This window comes from Schistocerca nitens, chromosome 5 (assembly GCF_023898315.1).
Source record: "Schistocerca nitens isolate TAMUIC-IGC-003100 chromosome 5, iqSchNite1.1, whole genome shotgun sequence".
In the NCBI taxonomy this organism is placed as follows: domain Eukaryota; kingdom Metazoa; phylum Arthropoda; class Insecta; order Orthoptera; family Acrididae; genus Schistocerca; species Schistocerca nitens.
Window position 1 is genome coordinate 846,272,221 of NC_064618.1, and position 25,749 is coordinate 846,297,969.

Consider the following 25,749-nt stretch of genomic DNA (forward strand, 5'->3'; position numbering starts at 1 on the left):
GGCACATGAAATTTCTGGAAGAGCAGATATTGTATACTATTTGTTCTAATTTTCTTTAGCCTTATAGACAGGGGTTAGAGAGCACAGTAAATTAGCTATACCCTGTGTACCGATTGCTACAGATAGGGCTGGGGTGTGTGCCACCTCCTTCATACAACGTAAGTAACTTATGAAATGGCCAATGTGATTGTTCTTCATCTAGCGTAGCCATTAATTTAAAATGGCCAGGGATATAGCAAATGCTTAGATATTTGATACAGACTGAACTGGCACATTTTCTAGAATTCTCAAACATTACAAAATAACATGAACATTCAAGAATAATGGCACTGTGGTTTTTACTGCACCACCATATGGCTTTCAAAAGCTGGCCAAATCTTAAGCATGTACACTGTCTGAAGGTTTATGAATTTTACTGATTCTGAGCTAGACATAGTGAATGAGTACATAATTTACAAATGATTCTATCTTGTGTAAGTATCAGAATTTGTAACAGTGGCCTATCATTTTTGACTGAGGCGCAATTCCACTATGAACCACAAATTCATAAAAATGTGAATTTCTTCTGTTCAATCAGACTTTGGGATGTATAAAAATTTAATCATTGTTGCTTACAATCCCTGACAAATGTGACTAAAAATCATATCTATCTGAAAACAAGGCAGAATGAAACTGTTTATATTAAAAATTTATATGATAGGAAGAAAGTAAGGTTTTATTTTAACTAGTAACTTACTTTTGGAATAAAACACACAACTTTTTCCACCAGAAAGTCCTTGCTTTCTGTAAGTCCATCTTTTATTGCAAAATAATGAAAGCCAGAAAGAAACAACAGTCTCAAACCGATTTTTAGTGGAAAGTAAGCACAGACAATATATATATATTTGTAACTTCTAAACAGCAACTGCAAAAGGAGTTACAATTTCTCTGCTGTAACATGTACATTTTGCAATCAGAATACATATACACAATCAAAAGACCAATTGAATATGTTCTCATAAAACATACTCAACAGAAACACAATGAATAACGAAGCATCCACAAATATGCATGAGAGTGTACAATACAACTGCAATCAGATTACTGAAATGGCAAATATATTAATGAGAATTCAGATCATTGTAAATCTCTATTAAACAAATATTGGAATTTTCTTATTCTACTGGATGTTCAGATACATCCTTGTGCAATGTGGTGGTATCAATACAACTGTTTCCACTATTTTAACACATACAAGGTCTCAAACTGTTTTTTGGCAGTCAACTTATTAAACCATGAGAAATACAGACCCCCAAATACAATGTGATTGTTATTTGGATACAGTGTTTACAAAAATTGCTTTAGCAGAATGCACAGTCAGTCTTAAACTCTAAATACTGTGACAAACTACAAGCTAACACTTATAAACACGCAAGAAAGAATAAAAAATACTTATGAGAGGCAATCACACAGCTTTCCTGTGATACTCAGGTGCTGCAATGTGGTAATCCTGTACAGCTTGTAGTGATGAGTAATTTTTATGTAAGAATCTGAAACAAGCAAAATCTGGTAATTAATTTTGTTGTCTCTTTTGGATATTGTATGTGGTTTACACTACAAATTATTAATAAAATAATAAAAATGTGCAATTCACCGTCCATTCTATATTGATTAACCGATGTAATTCTGTAAAAAACTGTGGCCCAAGTTGCAATAAAGTTACGTCATCTGCCTGTTTGAGAAGATCTCATCTAATATTTTTATGAAAAAATCCACACACACATTGCAATAGCCTTCTCATATGGGAAAAGTAAGGAACAGATTAACATCTGCAAACTACATACAAGTTACATACCCTGCAAATACACTTTATTGACACCACAACAGTCATTATACCTTGATGAACATGTAAATAGGAGAAATATTTATTCGATACCCGGAATTTGTAGCTGGGTATCGGTACTTTCTGTTACACAAAGAATAAAAATCATGCCACTATGGCAGCTTGTACTATATAATACTATGAATGATATTTAAACAAAATTTATGAATGATATTTAAACAAAATTTATGAATGATATTTAAACAAAATTTATGAATAATTAAATAATATGTAAATATGAGACGTAATAATCACTATGAACCATCAACATTTACTCAGGACTATAATAATCAGTATGTAATTCATTTGATTAGAAGTAGTTATAAATTTCAGCATCATTATTACTTTCTTAATTAACTGCAATTAGATTTTGAAAGTTCAGTTTGGAAAACGTAATTGTAAATCGATCAAAAAGCAAGAACCAAATTTAAATTCACGTAATTTCAAACCCAAATTTGTAAAACAGAATTAATACCATTACTAAAATAATTAACTGATCATTGTTAGCACATGTAATTAACTCCATTACTTATATTTGGATTCATATTTCAAAGTTATGAGCCATTAAAGAGGTTAAACAACTTGTGTATATATTACGTAAATGTTAGCAATATTTCCCTATCTATAATTGATTTGTATTTATTAAATTAATGAAACGTAATATTGTAAAAAAGTCACATTTAATTTTCAATCTTAAATTGTACAATTTCTAACATAAAGCTCATCTTTAATGAACTAATGTTTTATGCTGCAAGTCATCTGATTGTCAACCTTTTGTATATTTGTAACTTTTAATTGTAACTATTAATTTCACGATGGTGTTATAATTGAAGTAATGAACACTCATTGTTTGGAATATAAATATAAGCAAACGCGGCAATGCAGCGTCAGTTCGCCTAGGGGTTCACTTTGTAGTCAAGTCTTTTCGGTCAGTAAGTCAGTCTGTCAGCTGCTGGATTGTCAAAGAGACTATATGTGAAGTTTGATGTATTCTGCAATGACTTTGGAAAAATGTTATCGTCAACAAATAAACCACTGCAAATTGTATGAACTGGAGTTTTAATTAGAAGGAATCACCAGCTACCCGACTCAGGCAAATTACAAGATAAGTACAATAAAAATACTCTGTTATGCATTGCCCTTACTTACGTCCACTCCAGGTGCAAATATATAAGTAATTATATTAACGCACCAGTAAATAAATCATATGCATTCATACAGTATGGTAGACGTCATAAAGTTCTCAGAAGTGTAGAAATATTTACAGAAATTCACTGTGTTGCATAAACATCAGCTGCATAATTAAACTATACCTGTAAATTTTTTTGTGAATAAAACTGTCTAGATCACTTAATATACAAGATGTCACTGACTGGTTTCGTCAGAGAGTAGGAATGGATGTGCCAAAGATGAATGACCAATAGCTGTGAAGCATGAAGCCTTCTCAATCAAATGTCACATCTCTGGTGTCTAATGACAAATCAGTGTGGCCATAGTCATCATTTGTGTTAAGAACAGATGTTTTGTTTTGCCAGAAAAATTATAAGTGTAATAATAGAGCAAGAAATTGTTGCAAAGTTTCACATGAAACTTGGAAAAACTGCTACTGAAACCAATCTCTTACTGACATAAGTGTATGGTGAAGACTTGTTTGTCATGTCCGCAATTTTTTAAATGGTTTGTAAGATGGCCGAGAAGATGTTGAAGATGAAACACACCTCGGACACCCTTCAGTATAAAAAATGGATGAAAATATTGAAAAAGTAGGTAATATGATTTGATCTGACTGTTCTTGAGTATTGGACTGATTGCTGAGACTGTTGGAATTGAGAAGAACGTGTAAGGCAAATTTTACGTAATCAATTGAACATGAGAAAAGTGTAAGCAAAACTTGTGCTGAAAATTCTCACAAGTAAAGAAAAAGAAGCTCGTGACATTGTTTTTACTGCCATTTTGAAAACCACTGAAAATTATCCTAATTTCCTGGAAAAAGTCATTACATGGGATGGATCTTGGTTTTTCACTTATGATCCAGAAACTAAGTGCCAAATCAAGCTTCACCAAGAGTAAAAAGGGTTTGAATCAGCAAATCAAGGTTCAAAGTGATGATGATGTCTAAGCATCATAATAAATTTTGACTAATTAAATAAGAAATTTTTCTGTGGGAACATGTAGTCACTTTCCACCCTAATGACTATTGTAACCCCTTCAGATGTGTACATTACTGGGAAACAAAAGCACTGAGAGGTTGTATTGATTTATTTAAAAAAATAATTCAAAATGACATGGCTTGTAAATCGAGAACATTGTGTTGAAGCATGCCACTGCGGAAGATTCCAAGGACACTTGTTGATCCACGACCATTGACTAGCTGCACACAACTCAAGGATACTGGGATGAGCATAATGATAGATACATACATTTCTCAATAGAATTCCAAATGCTAAAGAAAATGAAGTGAATTAAGGAGAAAAGCAAGGGGTCTTATAATTTTGTTTAATTTATTATATTTTATCACCCAAGACTCTCTCCTTAATAGCTGCACGTTCCATCTGAGATTTTCTTTTATTTTGCCACAATACAAACCTCCAACATCTTTTGTTATTTACACCTATATACCTGACAGCACAAAAAGTGGCAGTGAGAATCAATACCAGTGTCGAAGACTGGTGCAAATGAAATGCAACATGCAATTTTTTTTCATATATGTGGAAGAGGAATAATTACTTGAAATACTATGAAAAACTGGTCCTGTCTGTGTTATAGACCTTTCCTGTGAAGAGAGAAAAACTTTTCTGAAGGACACAAAGGGTGTGTGTGTGTGTGTGTGTGTGTGTGTGTGTGTGTGTGTGTTATTAGCTATTTGTACACTATCAAGTTCCTTAACAACATTGTTTTTGGTTATCACTGTAACTGAATGTTGAAAATGCAGGCTTTCTTTGTCAAGGGACAGAAATTTGATTCTATGTTAAATTGCAACAGTTCGTTTATTTTTCTTTCTTGCTGTAAGAGACAACACAGACCACAAGGAAAATATCACTCTATTCTGATGACACGCACTTAATTTTCAACAACAGAAGTGAAAAGTTTTTAGACTGTAAGTCAATGAGCATCACATGTGGTAGCAAGTATTATAAAACTGGTGGCAACACTTATTGTTAGCAAGCCCATATGAAATTACTCTGACTTTTGAAATAATAATAATATAGTAATAATAAATTAACTCCATTACAATCTAGCAGAATGGCAAAATTGTCAAAAGCTGATTACTCAGTCTGTGGTTTCCTTATGTTCGTGAACATTTTTGTTTATACTTTACCACGACTGTTACTAATATCGAATGAAACAACAAGTTTACTGTTACCAGTTAGTGTTTGTTTACTGTCACAAGACATTTTGAAGGGTTAAACCTGTATCATCAGGTGGAATTATACGCATGGCGCATGTGTTGTGCTATGACTTTGGAATAACCTGTGGCGTCGTCTCTACGGAAGTCAAGGGCTCCTTTTCTTGTCATGATTCATCACATCACATACACCATCATTGACAAAGTGCAGTGTTATATGTGATGCATCATTGTCAAGGAAAGATTCCTGTGCCAACTGGAGACAGTCCCACAGGTTATTCCAAGCTCATTACACAACGCATACATGCCATTTTAATCCACATAGTTACAACTTGATGATGGAGAGTTAAACCTTCAAAATTTCTTGTGGTAATAAACAGTGACTGATAACAATGAAATTGTTGAGTCATTCGCTTTCCTTATGTTGCAGAGTTCGTAATCCTAACACATTCAGTTCATATTATTGTTCAGATGGTTTCTTTCTGAACTTGGTCCTGACATTTCATGGGAAATAAATGCCATAAAACATCTAAACACTCTACACAATGTGCACTAAATAAAAACACTTTGACACGTGGGATTTTTTCTGCCTTACATTCACTGAAAAAGAAACTTGTACTGAATTCATGAAGTTGTGTATGTGTATAATTATTTAAGGTAATCAACTACCTGAAAGGTGAAAGTAATGACATGCATTACAGTTAACCAGTAATTATTGCACAAAACAAAGTTCGTCTTCAGTTTTATTAAATACTTATGAAATATAAAAAGAAAGTACGAGCAAGGATTAGAGTCCACATTGTCCAGGTTGGTAAGCATAGACTCTAACTGTTGCACCAGCTCTCCTATTGAACACAGTTAAAGTACTAAAAATGTGATGACTGTTGATCTCAATTTTTTTTCGAAAACAAAGGCCTAGTGACCTAAACCGTGAATGGACACAAAAGACAGACTGAACTGCTCAACTTCTTGTAGGATACCTTCTCATGTGAAGGAAAATGGTCCTCCTGAGTAATTTATCATATTAGATGTTACTCCTGTATGTCATGGCAGTATTCTACTGCACTAACTGACAGCCGAACATGCCAAATTATGTTTCTCTACACACCATTTATTCTACAGTAGTCAATGACAGTACACAAGTCAAGGCTGGATACCCAAACCACCACACTTTGGGTATTTATACACAGAGACATGCTGAAATGAAATAGACTTGGCTATCAGGAGGATTACATGAAGCCTTCAACGACTACAACAACAGATTATTATCAAAAGATCTCTGAAAAAACTCTGTAGTGGCTCATGTTTCCACTCTCAGACAAGACAGGGACTGTAACTGAAGGCAGCAAACAATAGTCAGAAATGCTTAATTCTGTTTTCCAAAGTTCTGGTACAATAATTCTAGCTTGAAAAATTATAGATGCTGATTAATTAATGATTATGATCACAGTTTATATTGTGTGTAGAGGTCTCAGTAGAAACCAACAAAAGCACATCCAACATATAACATTTAAAGAAATGAAATTTCATTATTTGTTTCCAGTGTAACAATATTACTCAGTGACCTGCAAGCAGGTGAAGATCACGATGTCCCACGGGTCAGTCTGATATTTTAACTGAGATTGATATTCTGTTTTCATGAAGACAATACACTTACCATCCAATTACTGGTTACAACTGTTTCTGTTCCTGCTAAAAAGGTCGAGCTGTCAAACGCGATAGCTGATTTCAACAATGCAGCATCTTTCTAGGTATGAACCTCTGTCCAATCTTTGAAACAGACTTCACCATTCAGTAATTGGAAGGGGGGGGGGGGGAAGCTCAGTTTAACACATAATACAAATCACAGTGTAACTGAGCATTTCTGATACACAAATCATCGCTAGAAATGAAAGAAGTGATGAGAAACAGAAAAAAATCTGAGGACTGACTGAGAATTGCATTTTAAATCTTCACATTTATTGTCTGACAGCAACATATTCACAAACTATATTGTTTGTCAGTGAGATTAAGATGTGAATAACTATTCCACATCAACCCGACAACTACTACAACAGACAAGGAGAATACAGCAAAAATCTTACAGGTTTCCCAGAGTTGACAACAGCTGAAACTATTATTTGCCAATATTGCCACCACAGTTGTGTGCCCATATTCAACACTACTATGTTTTACAGAACATTAATCATTTTTAATTTTCAGTTATCAGTCTATGATCATCTTCCTGACCTTCTTTGTTATTCATACTACATAACAACGTACTTCTTTCAACTATAACTATTGACATTTATGACGGTGTCACTATAGTGTGCCTTTTGCTTACATTTTATATATACGTACAGTTCTTTAACTTCTGACACAATACAAAATTGATGAGGCTTTCGTGGCTGACACAATATTTAGTAAATGTCTCTAATATGACATATGCCATCGGCAAATGCTGATTGTGACAAGAAAGCATTGCTGAAAACAAAGAAACTAAACAACAGTGACTCACTGTCATTCTTAAAACCACATGCATTATATTTTTTCAAAATGATTTACTAGGAATCACAGTTATTCACTAATATTTTTGTTAACTGTCATTTCTTCGGTAACACCACACAGACCACGTGAAAAATATGATACTACAGTACTTCAATTAATAAGCTTATTAAAATACGTTTTACCTGAGAAAATCATTGATGTACGCTGTTAACAGTGCAATACTCTTGTCATCTAGTGGTGTGTATGCCAGCACACTTCCAAGGCGAACTAAAAAATAAAAAATTATATATTTTTCACAAGTAACAACAATTACAACAATGGGATATTCAAAAAAAAGTGTCATTAATTATTTGGATGACAGAGTGCCACTCATGTTACAGAGGAGAGCAAACTTAGGAGAACATCTCTTCATCTTTAAAGAGACACACAAAACATTCCTCTTTTAGATTGAAAATATCAGAACAGGGATGGACTTGGGGGAAAAAATTTCTACAATATTCTGTTCATGTTAGAAGTTGATACAAAATTTAAATGAACAGTTTCTTTCTGTCATAGGCAACAAAGTTCACAATTTCAGTTTCCAGCAATACCACAACTTGCAATGTACTTCTGTTCTGTACCATATGTATGTGGAGAATACTAGGAAAAATGGACTACATATACCTTTTCATGCTTAGTGATAATTGCAACGAAAGCAATGTTTTTCCCCATGACTTTAGAATCATATTTTCAGCAGTATCAATTTATGATGGTTCAATAACAAGTTATCTGTTATCTTATGGACTTATTTTTACTACTGGTGACTGGAGGGAGGTGTAGCATACAACTGCATCATTTTAGATTACAGAAACCTTTGTAACATAATTATATTTCATTGAGAGCAAAACACAATAACTGTTTCACAGAAATTATGTGTATCCATACATGAGAAATGTCTTTGATGATAGGTGGAAGAACTGGAGAACAAATCATAAAATGCAATGAAATCATGGCTCTGAATAATGTCTGTGCACCATGGAGGGGAAAAACAATCGAAAGGAAATAATAAAAAGCAAGAAATTAAAAATGGAAATATAACATTTAAAAAATATATAAGGAAGGGTTGAAAAGTAACACACAATAAATTTTTATTGTTGTATTTGTGTGGTTAAAATAGCAGCAGTAGAACGAAAACTCTCAATTTTTTGTTTAGATGATGTGAGGTGGCAGACCTCTCACAGCAGCAGACGCCATGTGCAATACATGTAATATAATGACAAACTGTACCTGACACTGCAATCTTATACCCGAGCACTAACAGGGAAGACAATTCATCATATAACAATTGTAATTAATGCACTGTTGTCAATCCTATCAACTCAATAAGGATAAAGCTGATGTAATGAATTAAAATTTGTGCCAAGGCAGGGACTTGAACCCGAGTCTCCTGCTTACTAGACAGAGACACTATGTGATCAGAAGTATCCAGACACGTCGCTCAAAATAGCTTAGAATTCAATATGGTGTTGGCCCACCCTTAGCCTTGATTATAGCTTCCACTCTTGCAGGCATATGTTCAATAAGGTGCTGGAAGCTTTCTTGGGGAATGGCAGCCCATTCTTCATGGAGTGCTACACTGAAGAGAGGTATCAATGTCAGTCAGTGAGACCTGGCATGAAGTCGGCATTCCAAAACATCCCAAATGTGTTCTGTAGGATTCAGGTCGGGATTCCGTGCAGGCCAGTCCATTACAGGGATGTTATTGTTGCCTACACACTCCGCCACAGGCTGTGCATTATGAACAGGTGTTCGATCGTGTTGAAAGAGCAGTCGCCGTCCCCAAATTGCTCTTCAACAGTGGGAAGCAAGAAGGCGCTTAAAACATCAATGTAGGCCTGTGCTGTGATAGTGCCATGCAAAACAACAATGGGTGCAAGACCCCTCCATGAAAAACATGACCACACCATAACACCACCCCCTCCGAATCTTACTGTTGTCACTACACACGTTAGCAGATGATGTTCACCAGCCATTCTCCATATCCACACGCTGCCATTGGATCGCCACATTGTGTACCATGATTCGTCACTCCACATAACGTTTTTCCACTGTCCAATCATCCAATGTTTACGCTCCTTACACCAAGCGTGGCGTCGTTTGGCATTTACCGGCATGATGTGTGGCTTATGAGCAGCTGCTCGACCGTGAAATCCAAGTTTATTCACCTCCCGCCTAACTGTCATAGTACTTGCAGTGGATCCTGTTGCAGTTTGGAATTCCTGAATGATGGTCTGGATAGATGTCTGCCTATTACACATTACAATCCTCTTCAACTGTCTGTGGTCTCTGTCAGTTAACAGACGAGGTCACCTGTACGCTTTTGTGCTGTACATGCCCCTTCATGTTTCCGTTTCACTATCACATTGGGAAACAGTGGACCTATGGAGGTTTAGGAGTGTAGAAATCTTGCATACAGCCGTATAACAAGTGACACACAATCACCTGACCACGTTCAAAGTGCGTGAGTTCTGCGGAGCGCCCCATTCTGCTCTCTCACGATGTCTAGTGACTACTGAGGTCACTGATATTGAGTACCTGGCAGTAGGTGGCAGCACAATGCATCTAATATGAAAAACGTACGTTTTTGGGGGTGTCCGGAAACATTTGATCACATAGTGTATGTTATCCACTACACCTCAGTTGGCATTGTGGCTAACACAGCTCCACCACCAACTATCCTAGTCCAATACCCTCCCTAACACAAACTCCAATTCACACCTCAGTCCATCTTGATTTTCTCCTCCTTAAATAATCAGTATTGCTAAGGCTCTCCAACACTGGAACAGCACCCCAGGGGGAAATCTTGCCTGTACCTCAGGTGTAGGTGATTTATCAATTTGATGGAATTACACTTTCCTGGAGACATAGTATGTTTATTATTTATGTTTGTTAGTGTTATAAGGTAATTCATGTCACCAATGATCCTAGAGCTGTTTCACGTGGAGTGCGAGGGCAACGTGACAGGGCTGGATCTTTACACATGCGGCAACTTCAGCTAGGTTGGAAATCACTAAGATTTATATGATAACCATCATCTGTGAGAGGATGGAAACCCATTTGTCATAACAATCAGTGTAGATTATTATTATTATTATTATTATTATTATTATTAACTGAATTACTACCTTGTAAAAAAGCTAATTATGTAAAGTTGATTATGTACAAACTGATTATAACCGAAGTCTCAGTTTCAAAATGCTGTAAAAAAATAACTACAACTCAGAATAACATCAAACTTGAACGGACTATTATCAAAGATGGGGGACATGTTACGGAAGCAAAAAAAAATGTAACGAAAATTTTACTGGTAGATGGCACTATATTGGCAGAATATGCAAAATAAATGACATGGGGTACACAGCTGTTCCTCAGTTTGCATTTGAGATGCTTGTCATGACTGTAATGCAGGATCGTGCACTGCTGATAATTCTCTTTTATGAGAACAGTGACTGTGCACTGTTAGCTCTCCAGATGTTCCGGATGCTCAAGGGTATGAAAAAAGGGGTTGCTCTTATGTCTGCCATTGGCCTGGAGAAAATGATTATGTAATTTGAAAAGACAGGTTCTTTTGAAGTGCAATGTGGCAGAGGGAGGAAAACAACAGATCCAACATCAGTAGAAGATGTGCCCACAGCACTGCTTGAGGAATCGAGCAGCGGTATGCAAATAAGCAGTGCAAGGGGAACTGCCCCAACTCTGGACATGTCTGTGACTTGACAACATTGTTCACTGTAGGGTCCTTCCCACTCCCCACCCCCTCACCTCCAAAGAGACGGGTGCTGTGGGTGCTGTTATCTGCACCATCACTGGTAGATACTATTAAGTGTCTTTTTCGCACCAACATCATTCCAATCCTCCAACAATGTGCATATGTGGGTAGGATTATTTTTATGCAAGATGGCACTCTTCTGCACAATGAACAGCTTGTAAAGTAGCACCTGCTGCAGAGGCATTTTGGTAATGTTAGGATTCTCAGCCATAACTTCCTAACAGCCTGGCTATCAATATCATCTTATCTTAATCTGTGCGACTTCTGGCTGTGGGTGTTATCTGAAAAATGTCACGTTCAGTGCTCTGATTACTAACATACTTGTACTGAAACCACACATTGTGCAACACATTCTTGACATGACCTCTGAGAAATTCTGGTCATTGTGGAACACGCCATTTCTCGATTCTAACTTCTGGCAGAAAACAGTGAACGTTGAACAGTTCTCGCACCAGTCTCATGACAACTGTAAACCCATTGTTACTTTTTACACAGTCTTCCGGTCTCAGGACAATTAAAAATCTATTTTTCCCATCCAATGTGATACAATCTTGCTGTGGAGGATGGGTTTACGTAAATGACAAGGCCACAGCTGTTGTATGCCAAACTTGTGTGGTCATGCATATTGCACAGTACGATTGGTTTAGTGTGCAACTCATGCTATAGCCATTGCATTGTGTTTTATCTGTCCTCTGCAAATGAACTCATTAACATTATGATGTTTACAGCGCTGTCCAGTGGGAAATTATTCGTTGAATTTTTTTGTTTCTGTAAAGTTTCCCCCTTCTTCAATAACATTCAATTCAAATTTTGCATAATTCTGAGCAATGCTTCATTTATTTACAGCTTTCATTTTGAACAATGGATCGTTTTTTTTGGAACTTGAACTTTACTTACAATCACTCTGTATTTAGTCAATCAGTAGGTACCAACAGTGGTATCAAGTTGATAAACTGATATTGTAAATAATTTGCGCAATCACATGAGTGCTGAACTCTTTCAACAATACGCCAGAATTTAAAATGAGATGAGAATTTAAATTCTTTGAAAAAGAAGAAATGAGTTTGACTGCTTGTAGAAAATAATTTACTAAAGGAAAGTCGCACACACATGTGAATTTGTTTTCTGGTATAATTACATACTGAAGGGAATCAGTAACCCCTTGTATCCAATTAAGTTTGCTCAGAGTACAAGAGCAACACCCCTCAGAAATAATATAAACAAATACAAACTTGTTGATAATATCCCATATCAATATGCACAATCAGTTTCACCTGAATGTGGATCAGTGTAACAGGTTCACCATATTTTTACAAAGCTGAGGGAAAATTCATGTAAAAAACCACCAGGAAAAAAATATCACATGAAAAAATCCATGTTAACTAAATTAAACACAAGCAACTGCACTTTGTGAAAGACCAACTGATGGCTGCCAAACAACGAGTCAGATAACCACAAGCAGCCAACCGAGGCTTTCAGAAAGAGATGATATCTAGTTATAAACACTGGGTATGCCATTAAATGAATGTATTTTTGCAGGCCACTATGGTGTGCAAGCATTTCTCTTCTCCACTGCCAAAGAAATTTTAAGTGATGATAATAATAATAATGACTGTATTCTGAGGCACACATGGTATATAGTTAATGGTGTACCATGTAAGTAGTACAATCAACAACATCTAGACCCATGGACACACTCCCACCAATCTGCATGATGCTCTTTGTGACAAGTATCCAAACAAGGAAGCTACAAACGCCTCATTGTTCCATAACAAAGCATGGCCTCATGTTGTGGCTACAGTTGGGATCACATAATGAGGCTAGAGGGTGTTCCAGCACCATTCATGCATTTATTACCTAATTCTATCACATAATCATTTTTTGACCCATACTTGTATTAAATATATTTTCTATTCATATCAGACTTCCTGTTAGGTTTAGAGACTTCAATGTGTAACACAAATTTTAGCGTTTTCAATGAATTATCAATATGAAACTGGATCTAGCATTTGTTTTGGTATACACCAACCTCTGACCCAGTAAATGCAGTTTACATATCCAATCTTCCACATTCATTCGGGAAGCACAGATGGCTTTCCTGTAGGGTTTTTGTATGTGCAATTTTGTCTCTCAGATTTCTTTACTGATATAACAACTGACACTGTGAAACAAATTAGTCTATCTTCCTTGAGCTTTTTCCTCTTAACACAGGCTCTCTACATAATGAATAAATGGAAGAAAAAACAATTATGAAATATTACCAGCTGTATTTCAGTATATGTTCTGTCAAGTTTAGAATCACCAAACCCACTGTAGAAAGCCTCGTAGAAGCAATACTTTCAGCTCAGTGCCAACACAGTGCACAGACATCAGCATATATAGGTAAAATTGTTTTATGTACTGGATATTCTGAAACTCAAGTCCAACCAGAAGAAATTTGGAGGGAGAATTTGTGCACATTTTTAAAAGAAGCTAAGGAGATTGAGTAGTAATGAACTTTGCTTCGATGAATGCGTAAGATTCCTTAGGCAACAATTTGAGTGGAATGTGTTTTACTCAATCCTCACATTACCAAAAGAGAAATGTAATTAACACACTCAATTTGTCTCAGGACTGCTCAACAGATAAATTTGTGAATCAATACTTGACAATCAGGTACATACACAAAACACCAGGAAAATAATGAGTTGGATAAGAGAAAGAGGAAAGTTATGACAATCTTGCTTGTAATGGTGTCAGTGGGAAACTGTTGCTTTTAATAGAATCTTACCTTAAAGATAGACAACAATGCTCAGAAGTTGTGTATGATAATGGAAAGGTAATCGAAAATAGAAGATCAAAGATAAGAAATATAAATTTTGGTGTGCCATAAGGCTCTATCTTGGGCCCCTTCTTGTTTATTTACTACATGAATGATTACCCAAAAGTATTAGACACCAGTCATCGTATTACTATGTATGCTGATGACACCTCTGGGGTTTGCTGGGCACGTAATAATGATGGCCTAAAGTCAGTGGTACAGAATTTTGTTGAAAAAGCCCAAACACATTTTTAAAAAGAAAACCTGAGGATCAATATTAACAAAACTAATTTAATTTATTTTAAGACAAGTGGCTCAAATACAAATAATGTTGTAAATGAGGACATTCAGGAAAATACCTATCCAGAATGTAAATTTCTGGGGATATACATAGATGACAGACTTTCGTGGAATCAGCAAATAAATCATGTCTGTGGTAAAATAACATCTAGTCTGTATTTACTAAGGAGATTAGTTCAATATCTAGATATTGAAGCAATAAAAATAGCGTATTTTGGATTGGTATATCCCCATCTATCTTATGGAATTGCGTTGTGGGGTGGGTGTAGCCAATACAATATAAGAAGGGTATTTGTATTGCAGAAAGGAGTAATAAGAACTATGGCAAAAGTAAGACCAGAACTTCATGCAAAAACCTGTTTATTAATTTTAATATTATGACTAGCTATGCAGTATATATGTTTCAATCAATATTATTAGTGAAAAAAGACAAAAAAGTGACAAACGGGAATATGGAAATCCATGATTACGATACAAGAAACAAATCAGACTTACATATGGTGAGCAGAAGATTGAATCTAACAACAAATACCCCATTCATTAAGAGAGCAATATTTTCTAATTCTCTGCCAAACAACCTGAAACAGCTTTCCGGTAGAATTTTTAAAAATGAGTTAAAAAAATGGCTTATATTGAAGTGCCCATACAGTATGGTGCTGACATGATTTGACCTCGGGAATGCTATGTTAAATATACTTTAATGATCTTTTACTTAATAGCATGGAATCTATATATTTTGTGTATCAATAATCTAAATGTAATTACTGTAACACTGCCCATGCATGTTAAATACATGTTTCGAGCTGTAAGATTTAAAAAATACCCTCCATATAATTAACTAATTTTCTGTTAAGGAGTCCTGGCAACAGCTTTGTGTGAATACCATTTTGGTTATGAGAGAGGCAAAGGTTGCAGTTTCTGTGGGAAATGAACACAATTTTTGTTAGTCATGAGCCAAGTAACAAAGGGAATAAGTTGATTCACATACTGATTCTTTTCCTATGGATATAAGAAACTTGACATGGTTAAGGATTGCATATCACATCTGTCAGGTTTAAAAGAAGGAGGCTGTGACTTAATCAATGGCTCATATATTCCTGTAACTATTTGTTTAGTTGTTGTTGACCATGCTCATTAGGTTGGAGTACATTATAACAGGGTTTAACACCATAGTAAGTGAAACTGTTTTCAACCTACAGGTACTTTACTACACATGATCCTATTTGAGGTGCTATGTCGTTGACTTGCTCCAACCTAGGACTCACCAAGCCAATTACAGGGGGACATAGCAATTGCCATGGATTCTGAATCGCAGTGTGACTAGGCACCTATGACATATGCAAGTCCTCACCAGAAAAGAAAGAAAGAAAAATAATTCTTGTTTCCTTGGATCTTTGAATTTGTAGTCTGTCCCATATTCTCTGAAACATGTATAAATGAAATGGAGAGAAAACATATTGTACCAGCATTCCAGTAAAACTGAAGAACATTGATAATTTGGAATAGGAATTAAAATCCATGGAGAAGAAATAAAATCTTTGAGGTTTGCTGATGCCATTGTTAATTCTGTCAGAGACAGCAAAGGACTTGGAAGAGCAGCTAAATGAAATGGACAGTGTCTTGAAAAGAGGATGAACATCAACAAAAGGAAAATGAGGATAATGGAATGCATCGAATTAAATCTGGTGATGCTGAGAGAATTAGATTAGGAAATGATGTACTTAAAGTAATACATGAGTTTTGCTATTTGGGAAGCAAAATAACTGATGATGGTCGAAGTGGGGAGGATATAAAATCTAGACTGGCTCTGGTAAAGAAAGCATTTCTGAAGAAGAGAAATTTATTAACATAGATTATAAATTTAAGTGTCAGAAGGTTTTTTTTTTCTAAAATATTTGCATGGAGTGCAGCCGTGTATGGAAGTGAAACATGGACAATAACTAGTTTAGACAAGAAGGGAATAGAAGCTTTCGAAATGTGGTGCTACAGAAGAATGCTGAAGATTAGATGGGTAGATCACATAACTAATGAGGAGGTACTAAGTGTAATTGGAGAGAAGAGGAATTTGTGGCACAACTTGGCTAGAAGAAGGGATCAGTCAGTAGGGCACGTACTGAGGCATCAAGGGATCACCAATTTAGTATTGGAGGGACACATGGAGGATAAAATTCGGAGAGGGAGACTAAGAGATGAATACACTACGCAGATTCAGAAGGATGTAGGTTGCAGTAGTAATTTGGAGATGGATGAGGCTCACACAGGATAGCATAGCAAGGAGACCTCAGTCTCTGGACTGAAGACCACAACAACAACAACAGCAATATGGCGAAGGACATTTAATCTTTAGTTGTAACTGAATGACCAGTTATTCTATTCTCCCATTTTTGTTTATTCTGCACACAACTGTAAACAATTTCCTATCAATGATCTTTAAGTCTGTGAAATAGCCATTGAAATAAATGATAAATATAGAAAGTTATTCACAGTTATAGCCCCTTCGTGACTTTTAGCCCACATTGGACAGTAAAAACTATTATTTAAATGACCATTAGAAACAAATTATCTACATACTCATACAATGTTAAGTTATGATAAAATACCAACCAAATAATCTAAGAAGATGTGCAGCACCATACAACTTGCTCATTGGTGTATCAGGATTAGCTTGAAGAAGCTGCAACATTATAAAACAATGGTCATTGTTTATAAACAGCAAAAACAATCAATTATTGACAAAATTATTTGACTGAATAGGTAAAAAAATCTACTCACCAAGCCGTGACAGAACACACACATAAAAGACGGTTGTTCTGCCACCACTTGGTGAGTAGATTTTTTATCTATCCAATTAAATGGTCAGTGTTTCATTTACATCTTCACAATCAAAGATATTGCTACGAGAAATAACTAATTATTTTGATCTGTCTGTGGAAAAATATCGCTTTTACTAATTAATTCTTGGGGAATAGCATATTTGTAAAAAAATTAATAAATAAATGAACTTGCATGAGTAGGGCTAAAAATTATAATGTTGTTTAATGTTAACACTAATCATGTATAAACTAATCATGTAGACACTCATTCAAACGATCTAAGGAACATGTAACTACGTAGCTACATAACTACCTACTGACCTACCTACCTAATACTGAAAACATGACAAGATGTAAAGGAAACAGAAATGAACCAGACAGAACATGCTATATAGCTAACTGACAATGCTGACTCGTACAAATAACACAACACATTTTTTTTCTGAAAGCAGGTTGGTTTTATTCAAGATTTCAATACAATGTATTAATCCCCACTCTTTAGGTTACAAAATTCTACTTCTCAGCATAATCTCTGTTCAATGCTTTGGCCTAATGCCATCTTACTGGGAGCCCTATATGCCCACATGGTACCAGTCTACTGATTGATGTTGAAGACAACATCTTGCTATATCAATAACCTTCCCATCATCCATGTACTGCTTCCCATGGAGTGCATCCTTCATTGGGCCAAACAGATGGAAGTCAGAAGATGCAAGGTCCTGACAATAGGGTGTATGAGGAAGAACAGTCCAATGAAATTTTGTGTATTCCTCTTGAGAGGGGGGGGGCACAGACTTGTGTGAGACCTTTCGTTGTCGTGGAGGAAAAGTCCATTTGCATTTTTGTGGCAATGAACATGCTGAAGTCATATGTTCAGCTTCCTGTGAGTAGCACAATACATTTCAAAGTTGACCGTTGCACCACGACGGAGGAAATCAAACAGAATAAGCCATTCAGATTCCCAGAACAACATCGCATTGACTTTACCAGCTGAGAATGTGGCTTTTCTTTGGAGGATTGCTTGTTTCCGGTTCAAAGTGATGAACCCATGTTTCATTGCCTGTGACAATGTTTGACAAAAAATTGTCACAATCAGCCTCGTAACACACAAGCAGTTCCGCAAACGTGGTCCTTTGTTGCTCTTTATGGTCTTCTGTTAGGCTACAAGGAACCCAGCGGACACACACCTCTGAGTACCATGACTAGTGGACGAGTGTGGCAGCACTACCAAGAGAGTCGTCCAACTGCGCGGTGAGTTGCCTGATTGTGACCTGTTCATCACCACGAATGAGAGTGTCCGCAAGTTCCAACACTGCAGGAGTCATAGATGTGTGCTTGGACAGGTTTGTGTGATTTGTTGCAGTGATTACATACACCTTGCCCTATGACTCACCATGCTTTTGTTCGCAGTCAGGCCTCTGTAGACATTTTGCAAGCACCTAGGAATATCTGTGATGCTCTGGTTTTCCATCAGAAGAAACTCGATGACAGCTCTCTGCTTGGAATGCACCTCCATTAAAGACACTGCTTTGAAGGCTACATATAGCATGGCATCTTTTAGAACTTCATGAAACTACAGGGTCTGAAGTGAGAATATTCCATGTTGTCTCACAACAAAATCTGTTCACTTTTTCAACCAAAATTGTCTGAGAAAAAATGCGTCTTTTATTTACATCTATGGAAGAACTAAACATACTTCCCATACATACAATTCTTAGTAACCTTTAAAACTTCAGGTTATGCATCTGAGAATATAACTTTCATAACTACAGCCCCCTTTGCAGGAAAGAGCAGGCGATACCATTTACACAAAACTAATGAGAGAGAGAAAAAAAATTTTGAATGAAAATATGAACAAACTATTCAATAGGTTACTTCTCCACAATGGATTTGAGTATACTGTGCACTACTTATCACGGTATCAGAAATTATTTTGGACTCTAACAGTTTGGTTAGTAGACATCAAGATGGTAACACTGTTGACAGTAGCTTGATATGTAAAATTGTACACAAGTATGAACAGAATACCACAGAGAGACGACATCGACATAAATACAAGTTAATCAATGTAAACTTCGGATGCAAGATTTAAAGGCTGCCCTGCCAACAAGATAAGTGGCACACGAGAGATCCAAATAATGTGGAGTAGTTTCTGCATGTCTGTGGAGATAAATAATTTGTTTGAAAGTTGAAATGAGTTTTCATACACCAATGTAATTCCGTATCATATGAGGTCATGTTGAACTGAGAAAAGGTGAACTTATTTTTCCAGGGACCTAATTGTCTGCATTTTAATTTAAATTCTTAAATTTCTTGCACATCTGTGTATCTAGTAGTTACAGTTCCTTGCTTTAATAACTGTCTAATGTATAGCTATGATGTCTTCAGTATAGACAGGGACTGTGATTACTGTGTTCAGATGCAAACTGAGTTGGCGACCCTTTGCTCACAGCTCCAGGCAGAGCTGGCTTCAACCACACAGCTTAAGGATGCTGCCAATAGGCATCACTATGGGAGGCCAGATGTGGGGATCCAAGAGATGTCCAGTACATACCACGTCTCCTGATTGATCTACTGCTGTGACTGCCCTGGCTCTGCCCGCACTGAGGCTGACCCCTTACCCGTGGTCGAGTGGGAGGTTATTTCGAGGTGTGGCAGGCAGTGAAAGACTTTCCACCCTGAAGTGTGGAGGGCGATTATAAGACCTCCCCAGTTTACCTGACAAAATGGTTTCAGGCACTATCTGTGGCTGATACAGATCCTGAGCCAGATGCAGTTGCTTGCCCTGTTTTAAAAGCCTTCAAGGTCTGGGAATTCATAGTGGGGTGGAGGGGGGCATTACTGGTAGATGGGAGCCCAACAATGTTGGGCTCATAATGAGACCTCATAGGGATATGACTGCCAAGGAAGGGGAGAAATCCAGTGTGCACTCCATGTGCATATCAGAAGCAGCCATCCCCGATGCAGAAAATGAGCTTCCGGATGCGTTGAAGAGCATAAGGTACAGCCAACTACAGGTGGTGGCTCATGTTGGAACTATTGGTGTGTGTTTTGGGGCAGAACAAATTCTCTCTGGTTTTGGACAGCTGTTTGAATTGGTAAAGACCACCAGTCTTATTTGAGAGATGAAGGCAGATTCACCAACTGTAGCATCAATGGCATGACTGATTGCAGACCCTTGGTACAGAGCTAAGTAGAGTGTCTGAATCAGAGGCTCAAATGGTTATGCGGTCGTGTTGGCTCCAGATTCCTTGATTTGCACCATAGAATGGTAGGGTACCAGGTTCCACTTAATAGGTGAGGGGTCCTTTATACACGGGAGGTGGCTATGTGGGTAGAGGAGACTGTATTATGTGGATTGGGTGGTTTTCTAGGTTAGAGAGTCTCTGGAAAGTACAGAAATGGCTTCAATCTCAAAGACTGCAGGACACACACAGGATGATAGCAATCACTAATATTGTAGTTTTAAACTATTGTAGCTTTACTGGAAAAAGCACCAGAGCTCCAAGCACTAATACAAAGCACTAAGCTAAGTACTGGTAGGTGGCTAAAGCCAGAGGTAATACTTGCTGTAATTTTTACAAAGGACCTAATGGTGTTTGGAATGACATTTTAAATACAAATGGTGGTAGCATGTTTGTTGCTGTTAGATGTAGTTTGTCTTGTAGTGAAATTGAAGAAGGAAGTTTCTTTTGAGTTAGTATGGGTAGAGGTTATACTTGACAACAGGAATTAATTAATAATTGGTTCCTTTTATCACCTGCCCGATCCAGATGATACAGTTGCTGAACAGTTAAAAAAAAACTTGAGTGTCATTTCAACTAGGTGTCCCGCTCATACAATTACACTCGGTGATGACTTCAATCAACCCTCAATATGTTGGTAAAAATACATGTTCCATATCGGTGGTAGGTACAGAATATTGTCAGAAATTGTACTAAGCGGTTTCTTCAAAAATTATTGTGAACAATTAATTCAGGAGCCCACTCGAAGCATAAACGGTTGCAAAGACATACCTGACCTCTTGGCAACAAATAATCTTGAGCAAATAGGGGCCATCATGAGAGATATACGGGGCTTAGCGACCACAAGGTCGTTGTAGCGAGACTGGATAGCACGTCATCTAAACCCACCAAAAATAATTTACATTGTTTAATACACCATATAAGCATTGTCTTACATTCACAGATGAAGTTTTAGCTATTGAGTGAACCTGCAGATTTATTTTGAAGAATTTAGTTTAGAAGAGCATGGCTGGGTAAATGATATCCGCCTTCGAACAGGTTCAAGCTCTCCTGATACAACGAAGTGCTCAATACAGTATCGATGTCCTCGAACAATCACGTGACATTTGACTCGCATGGTGTCAGTGCAAGGGATATCCAAGAAACTATGAACTAATCACTTCCAGTCTATTGCTCTGCTTAAAATTTGATAATTTTGTGAAACACAGGAGGAAATAGCAGCAAATTTTATCTTCCTACAAACTCTTGTCTATTTGAATACGTTTACAACAAAAGTCCTCATATATTAGGGATACTGTGTACGAACAACATGTCGCTTTTTAAGTATAGGTAACAGTCGAGACGGGAGGTGTTATCTTTCAAAAACATTACTTAATTCTGAATCCAGATCAATATTTTATTTGATTATAAGAGACTGTACTGATTTACTAAGTGGGTTGCAAATGAAGTTTGGTCACTGCTCATGTATTAGAATACTGGATAAAAACATTACCAGGTTTTAATCAGTTTTAGAACATGATGCTGACATTCACATGAAACAAGGAGGAAAATTTATTGAGAATGACATATCTAACAGATGAAATAAATCATATTAAACTGACTGTAATTGTTGTTGCAAGAATAAATTACAGCAGCAAACCCGTAGTGGAGATAGTACAGATAGAAGTAAGTAGATGGTGGGACGAGCTCAAGTTCGAGAGCTGTACTGAATTGTGTTTGTGATCTTTTATTTATGTATTAATTGCTGTTGTTACATATGACTTGCACCCTAGAAGATATTGCAGTCAGAGTTTCACACTTGTTCAAGCATGGCACTATGGAAGAGTTGGAGGGGGAATTGATATCAGCTTGGCTGAGAACTAGTCGAGTGCAGGACAGGGAGTAGGGAGCGGACAGCGAATTAGGCCGAGCTGTCAACCATGGGAATCTACATAGCGTAGTTTGGCTTCTTATGAACATCTACCACATTTAAAATGGAATTTGAATCTATTTGTAGTCAGAATAATTGAATTGACCTTAAAATTGGACATATACTGTAGTGCCTCGAGAATTTTGATACAAATTCTAGAGACCCTCGATTTTCCACCGTATCGAACACCCGATATTTACATACAAGAGAGTGAGAGACGGGAGAGGGTCTACCTCACACTGATGTGTATCAAGAGAGTGCTACAATGTGGACAAGGAAAAAATAGAAACGGTTGCTAAGATCGAAGAAGTGAAAGAAGATAGCCCCAAAGACAGGAAACACTTCCCACCCCCCTGTCCCCAGGATCCCTACTTTGCCGGTACTTGAGTGAAAAGCCAGAGGAGGTATTATGATAAACGTTTCCTGCAGAGCATACATTCTCACTTTCACTTTTGTGCATCAGCAAATGGTGGAGAATCAGGTGCACTTGTCTGCGAGGGTCGTTTGAAAGGTGTGGTGTGTGCGTAGTGTTAGTCATGTTTGTACCTACACTACCCACCCCTTTCAAAATCGATATCAACCATCCCCATCTACATCACATCTCATAAAAGGTATAAAATATTCTATACTAAATAGAAAATTATACACTATAATCAAATACAGGGTGTTTATAAATGAGTATCGGTGTTTTAACGCTTTATAATATTTATTATATTAAACTTACAGTTATAAATGATATGGAAAAAAGAAAAAAGGTTCACATGGCTCTGAGCACTATGGGACTTAACATCTGAGGTCATCAGTCCGCTAGAACTTAGAACTACTTAAACCTAACTAACCTAAGGACATCACACACATCCATGCCTGAGGCAGGATTCGAACCTGCGACCGTAGCGGTCGCGCGGTTCCAGACTGAAGCGCCTAGAACCGCTCGGCCACACCGGCCAGCCAAACTCAAACAGTTTTACCAAGAACCTTATAAATGTTCAATGTGTCTGTCAGAAAACTTTGATCCAACGGCATTATGTCACTGGATAGACCGTAAGCGCGGACTTTTTGTAGTAAGCGGCAGTGCGGAACAGAGTCAAACGCCTTTCGAAAGTCGAGAAATATGGCATCAACCTGGGAGCCGGTATCTAGAACCTGTTGTATATCACGCACAAAGAGGGCCAGCTGTTTCTCTCATGACCACTGTGTTTCCTAAAATCACGCTGGCTTCTGCAGATGAGCTTCTCAGAGTCATTACTTTTTCGCCAGTCGTCCTGTTTGTCTTTCCCGTGTCACTCATTTCTGTAGTGTTGCAGGTAGCCAGCATGAACACTTCTCTCTTGTTGCACCACTTGACGGCAAGAATTGCGTCAGTTGACATAAACTCAACTTCTCCTTCTTTCAGGTTCTTTTTTAGCTTCGGAAAGTTGCACCTGTTCCTACGTACAGTACCGCATGCTGCTGTTCTCTGGTTGTGAAGCCAGAGGAACAAGGCTGGACTTGTATACCAATTGTCAACATACAGGGTATGTCCACGTTCAAGGTATGGCTTCATTAGTGTTGCCACAATATCACCAGATTTCCCCAAATTATGGACTTCAATTTCTATTGTTGTGTCTGTGTATACAATGAAATCTAAGACATGTCCAGTTTTACAGCTGCACAACACAAATGTTTTGATTCCAAATCTAATTCGTTTCGAAGGACTGTGTTGTTTAAAAGATAAGCGACCTTTGAACAATAATAGGCTTTCATCGACAAAGAGTTGTCTGTATGGATTAAATGGACTGCGGAACGCCACACTAACTGTATCAATTATTTTCCTAATTTTAAACAAACTGTCATCTCCACAATTGGCTGAGTTGTCACTAAAATGCAACATTCTCAAAAGTAACATAAAACGGTCATGGGACATAACTTCGTAAAAAATTGGAGTACTCAGAAGTACATCTCTGGAGCAATATTCCTTTATTCTCAACTTTTTAACACGAGCCATGAGGAGCCAAATACCAATGAAGCTATACATTTCCTCAAAACCTGTATCTTTCTGGGTGGATAGTCAGGAACAAACAGATTCCAACGTATTTAGAACTCAAAAGTGACAGCACTCTAAAAATCCTGATGAAATGGCAGATAGCTAAATGACACCACAGAAGCAGAATGCAGAAGATCACATGAACCAGCTAGCACAAATGTCGAACAGCAACTGTGAAATCTGTTGCCGAGTGTTTCTCAGATAGCAGGGACAGCGGAACAGAACAATAATAGGGTACATCAATCCCAGGGAGTACAAGCGACAAAAGAACTTGTGACGGGCTGGCATGCAGCCCTGAGCGTCTATTGATGTCCACAGGCAGTTGAACCGGTTGCGGTATAAGCCGTCATTAGGACTCAAGTACCGGCCAGGCCGCGCGGCGAATGCTGTCTGCAGGGCCCATGGGAAAGCCCACTTCAGCAGCAAACAAAGTCCACAGGCCCCGCGGCAGTGTGGAGTGCCGCGGCATAGCATGTCTGCAGTACTCAAAGGGTTAAGTACTTTTACAATAAATTCAGTTCCAGAAATCTCTCAAAGTTCTTGCAAGCCCACCATCAGAATCTAAAGAGAGTAAGTAAGTATCTTTTTTCTTTTCTTATAACATAATTCAACTGTTCCCAATAATGACTGGCGTAGCACCGTCATGGAGTAAGACGTGCTTGCTCTTTGTGCCGGGCATATAGCTTCTGTGACGAGTGCGGCAACTACTCTAAACTGAAGGAAACACTTCATGGCATTCGCTTCAGAACTGCTACAAATTCGTTGGGCAATAGACCACGCCGCTCGAACTGTCAGCGCAACTGGCACTGCTAAGAGTATCTTTCGACTTCCACATCATTGGCAATGAGTTATACACAATGCTGGTGACTTTGAAGGCCAGTAAAACTTTGAAACACGTGTCTATTTTGTACGAGCTGTAAATAAATAGTTGCCACTATTAAAGTAACAATCATCGTAATAAGGTATGACAAATCAGAGAGCTTCTAGAGAAAGACTCAAGAGTTCATTTTTCCCACACATTGTTAAGAAAGTGGAATGATAGACAAAAATAGTATGAAAGTGGTTCAAAGAACCCTCTGCCGGGCATGTTAGTGTGAATTGCTGAATAGCCATGTGGATAAAGAAGATATCACTTGCACCGTGGTTATAAGTGACTG

The 25,749-nt window shown here is 37.4% G+C and overlaps 1 protein-coding gene across 1 annotated transcript in view; it reads right to left on the reverse strand.

The window, feature by feature from the left end:
* Window positions 1-786: 786 nt before the first annotated feature.
* Window positions 787-25,749, reverse strand: part of LOC126260899 (mortality factor 4-like protein 1) — a 138,140-nt gene continuing 113,177 nt past the window's right edge. Inside the window, exons 9-11 of the mRNA XM_049958352.1 lie at window positions 17,207-17,276; window positions 7,877-7,961; window positions 787-1,529 (exon numbers count right to left, since the gene is read on the reverse strand). Of these exons, the coding sequence (XP_049814309.1) occupies window positions 1,445-1,529; window positions 7,877-7,961; window positions 17,207-17,276 (240 nt within the window). The 3' untranslated portion in view covers window positions 787-1,444. The remainder of the gene's footprint in view (window positions 1,530-7,876; window positions 7,962-17,206; window positions 17,277-25,749) is intronic.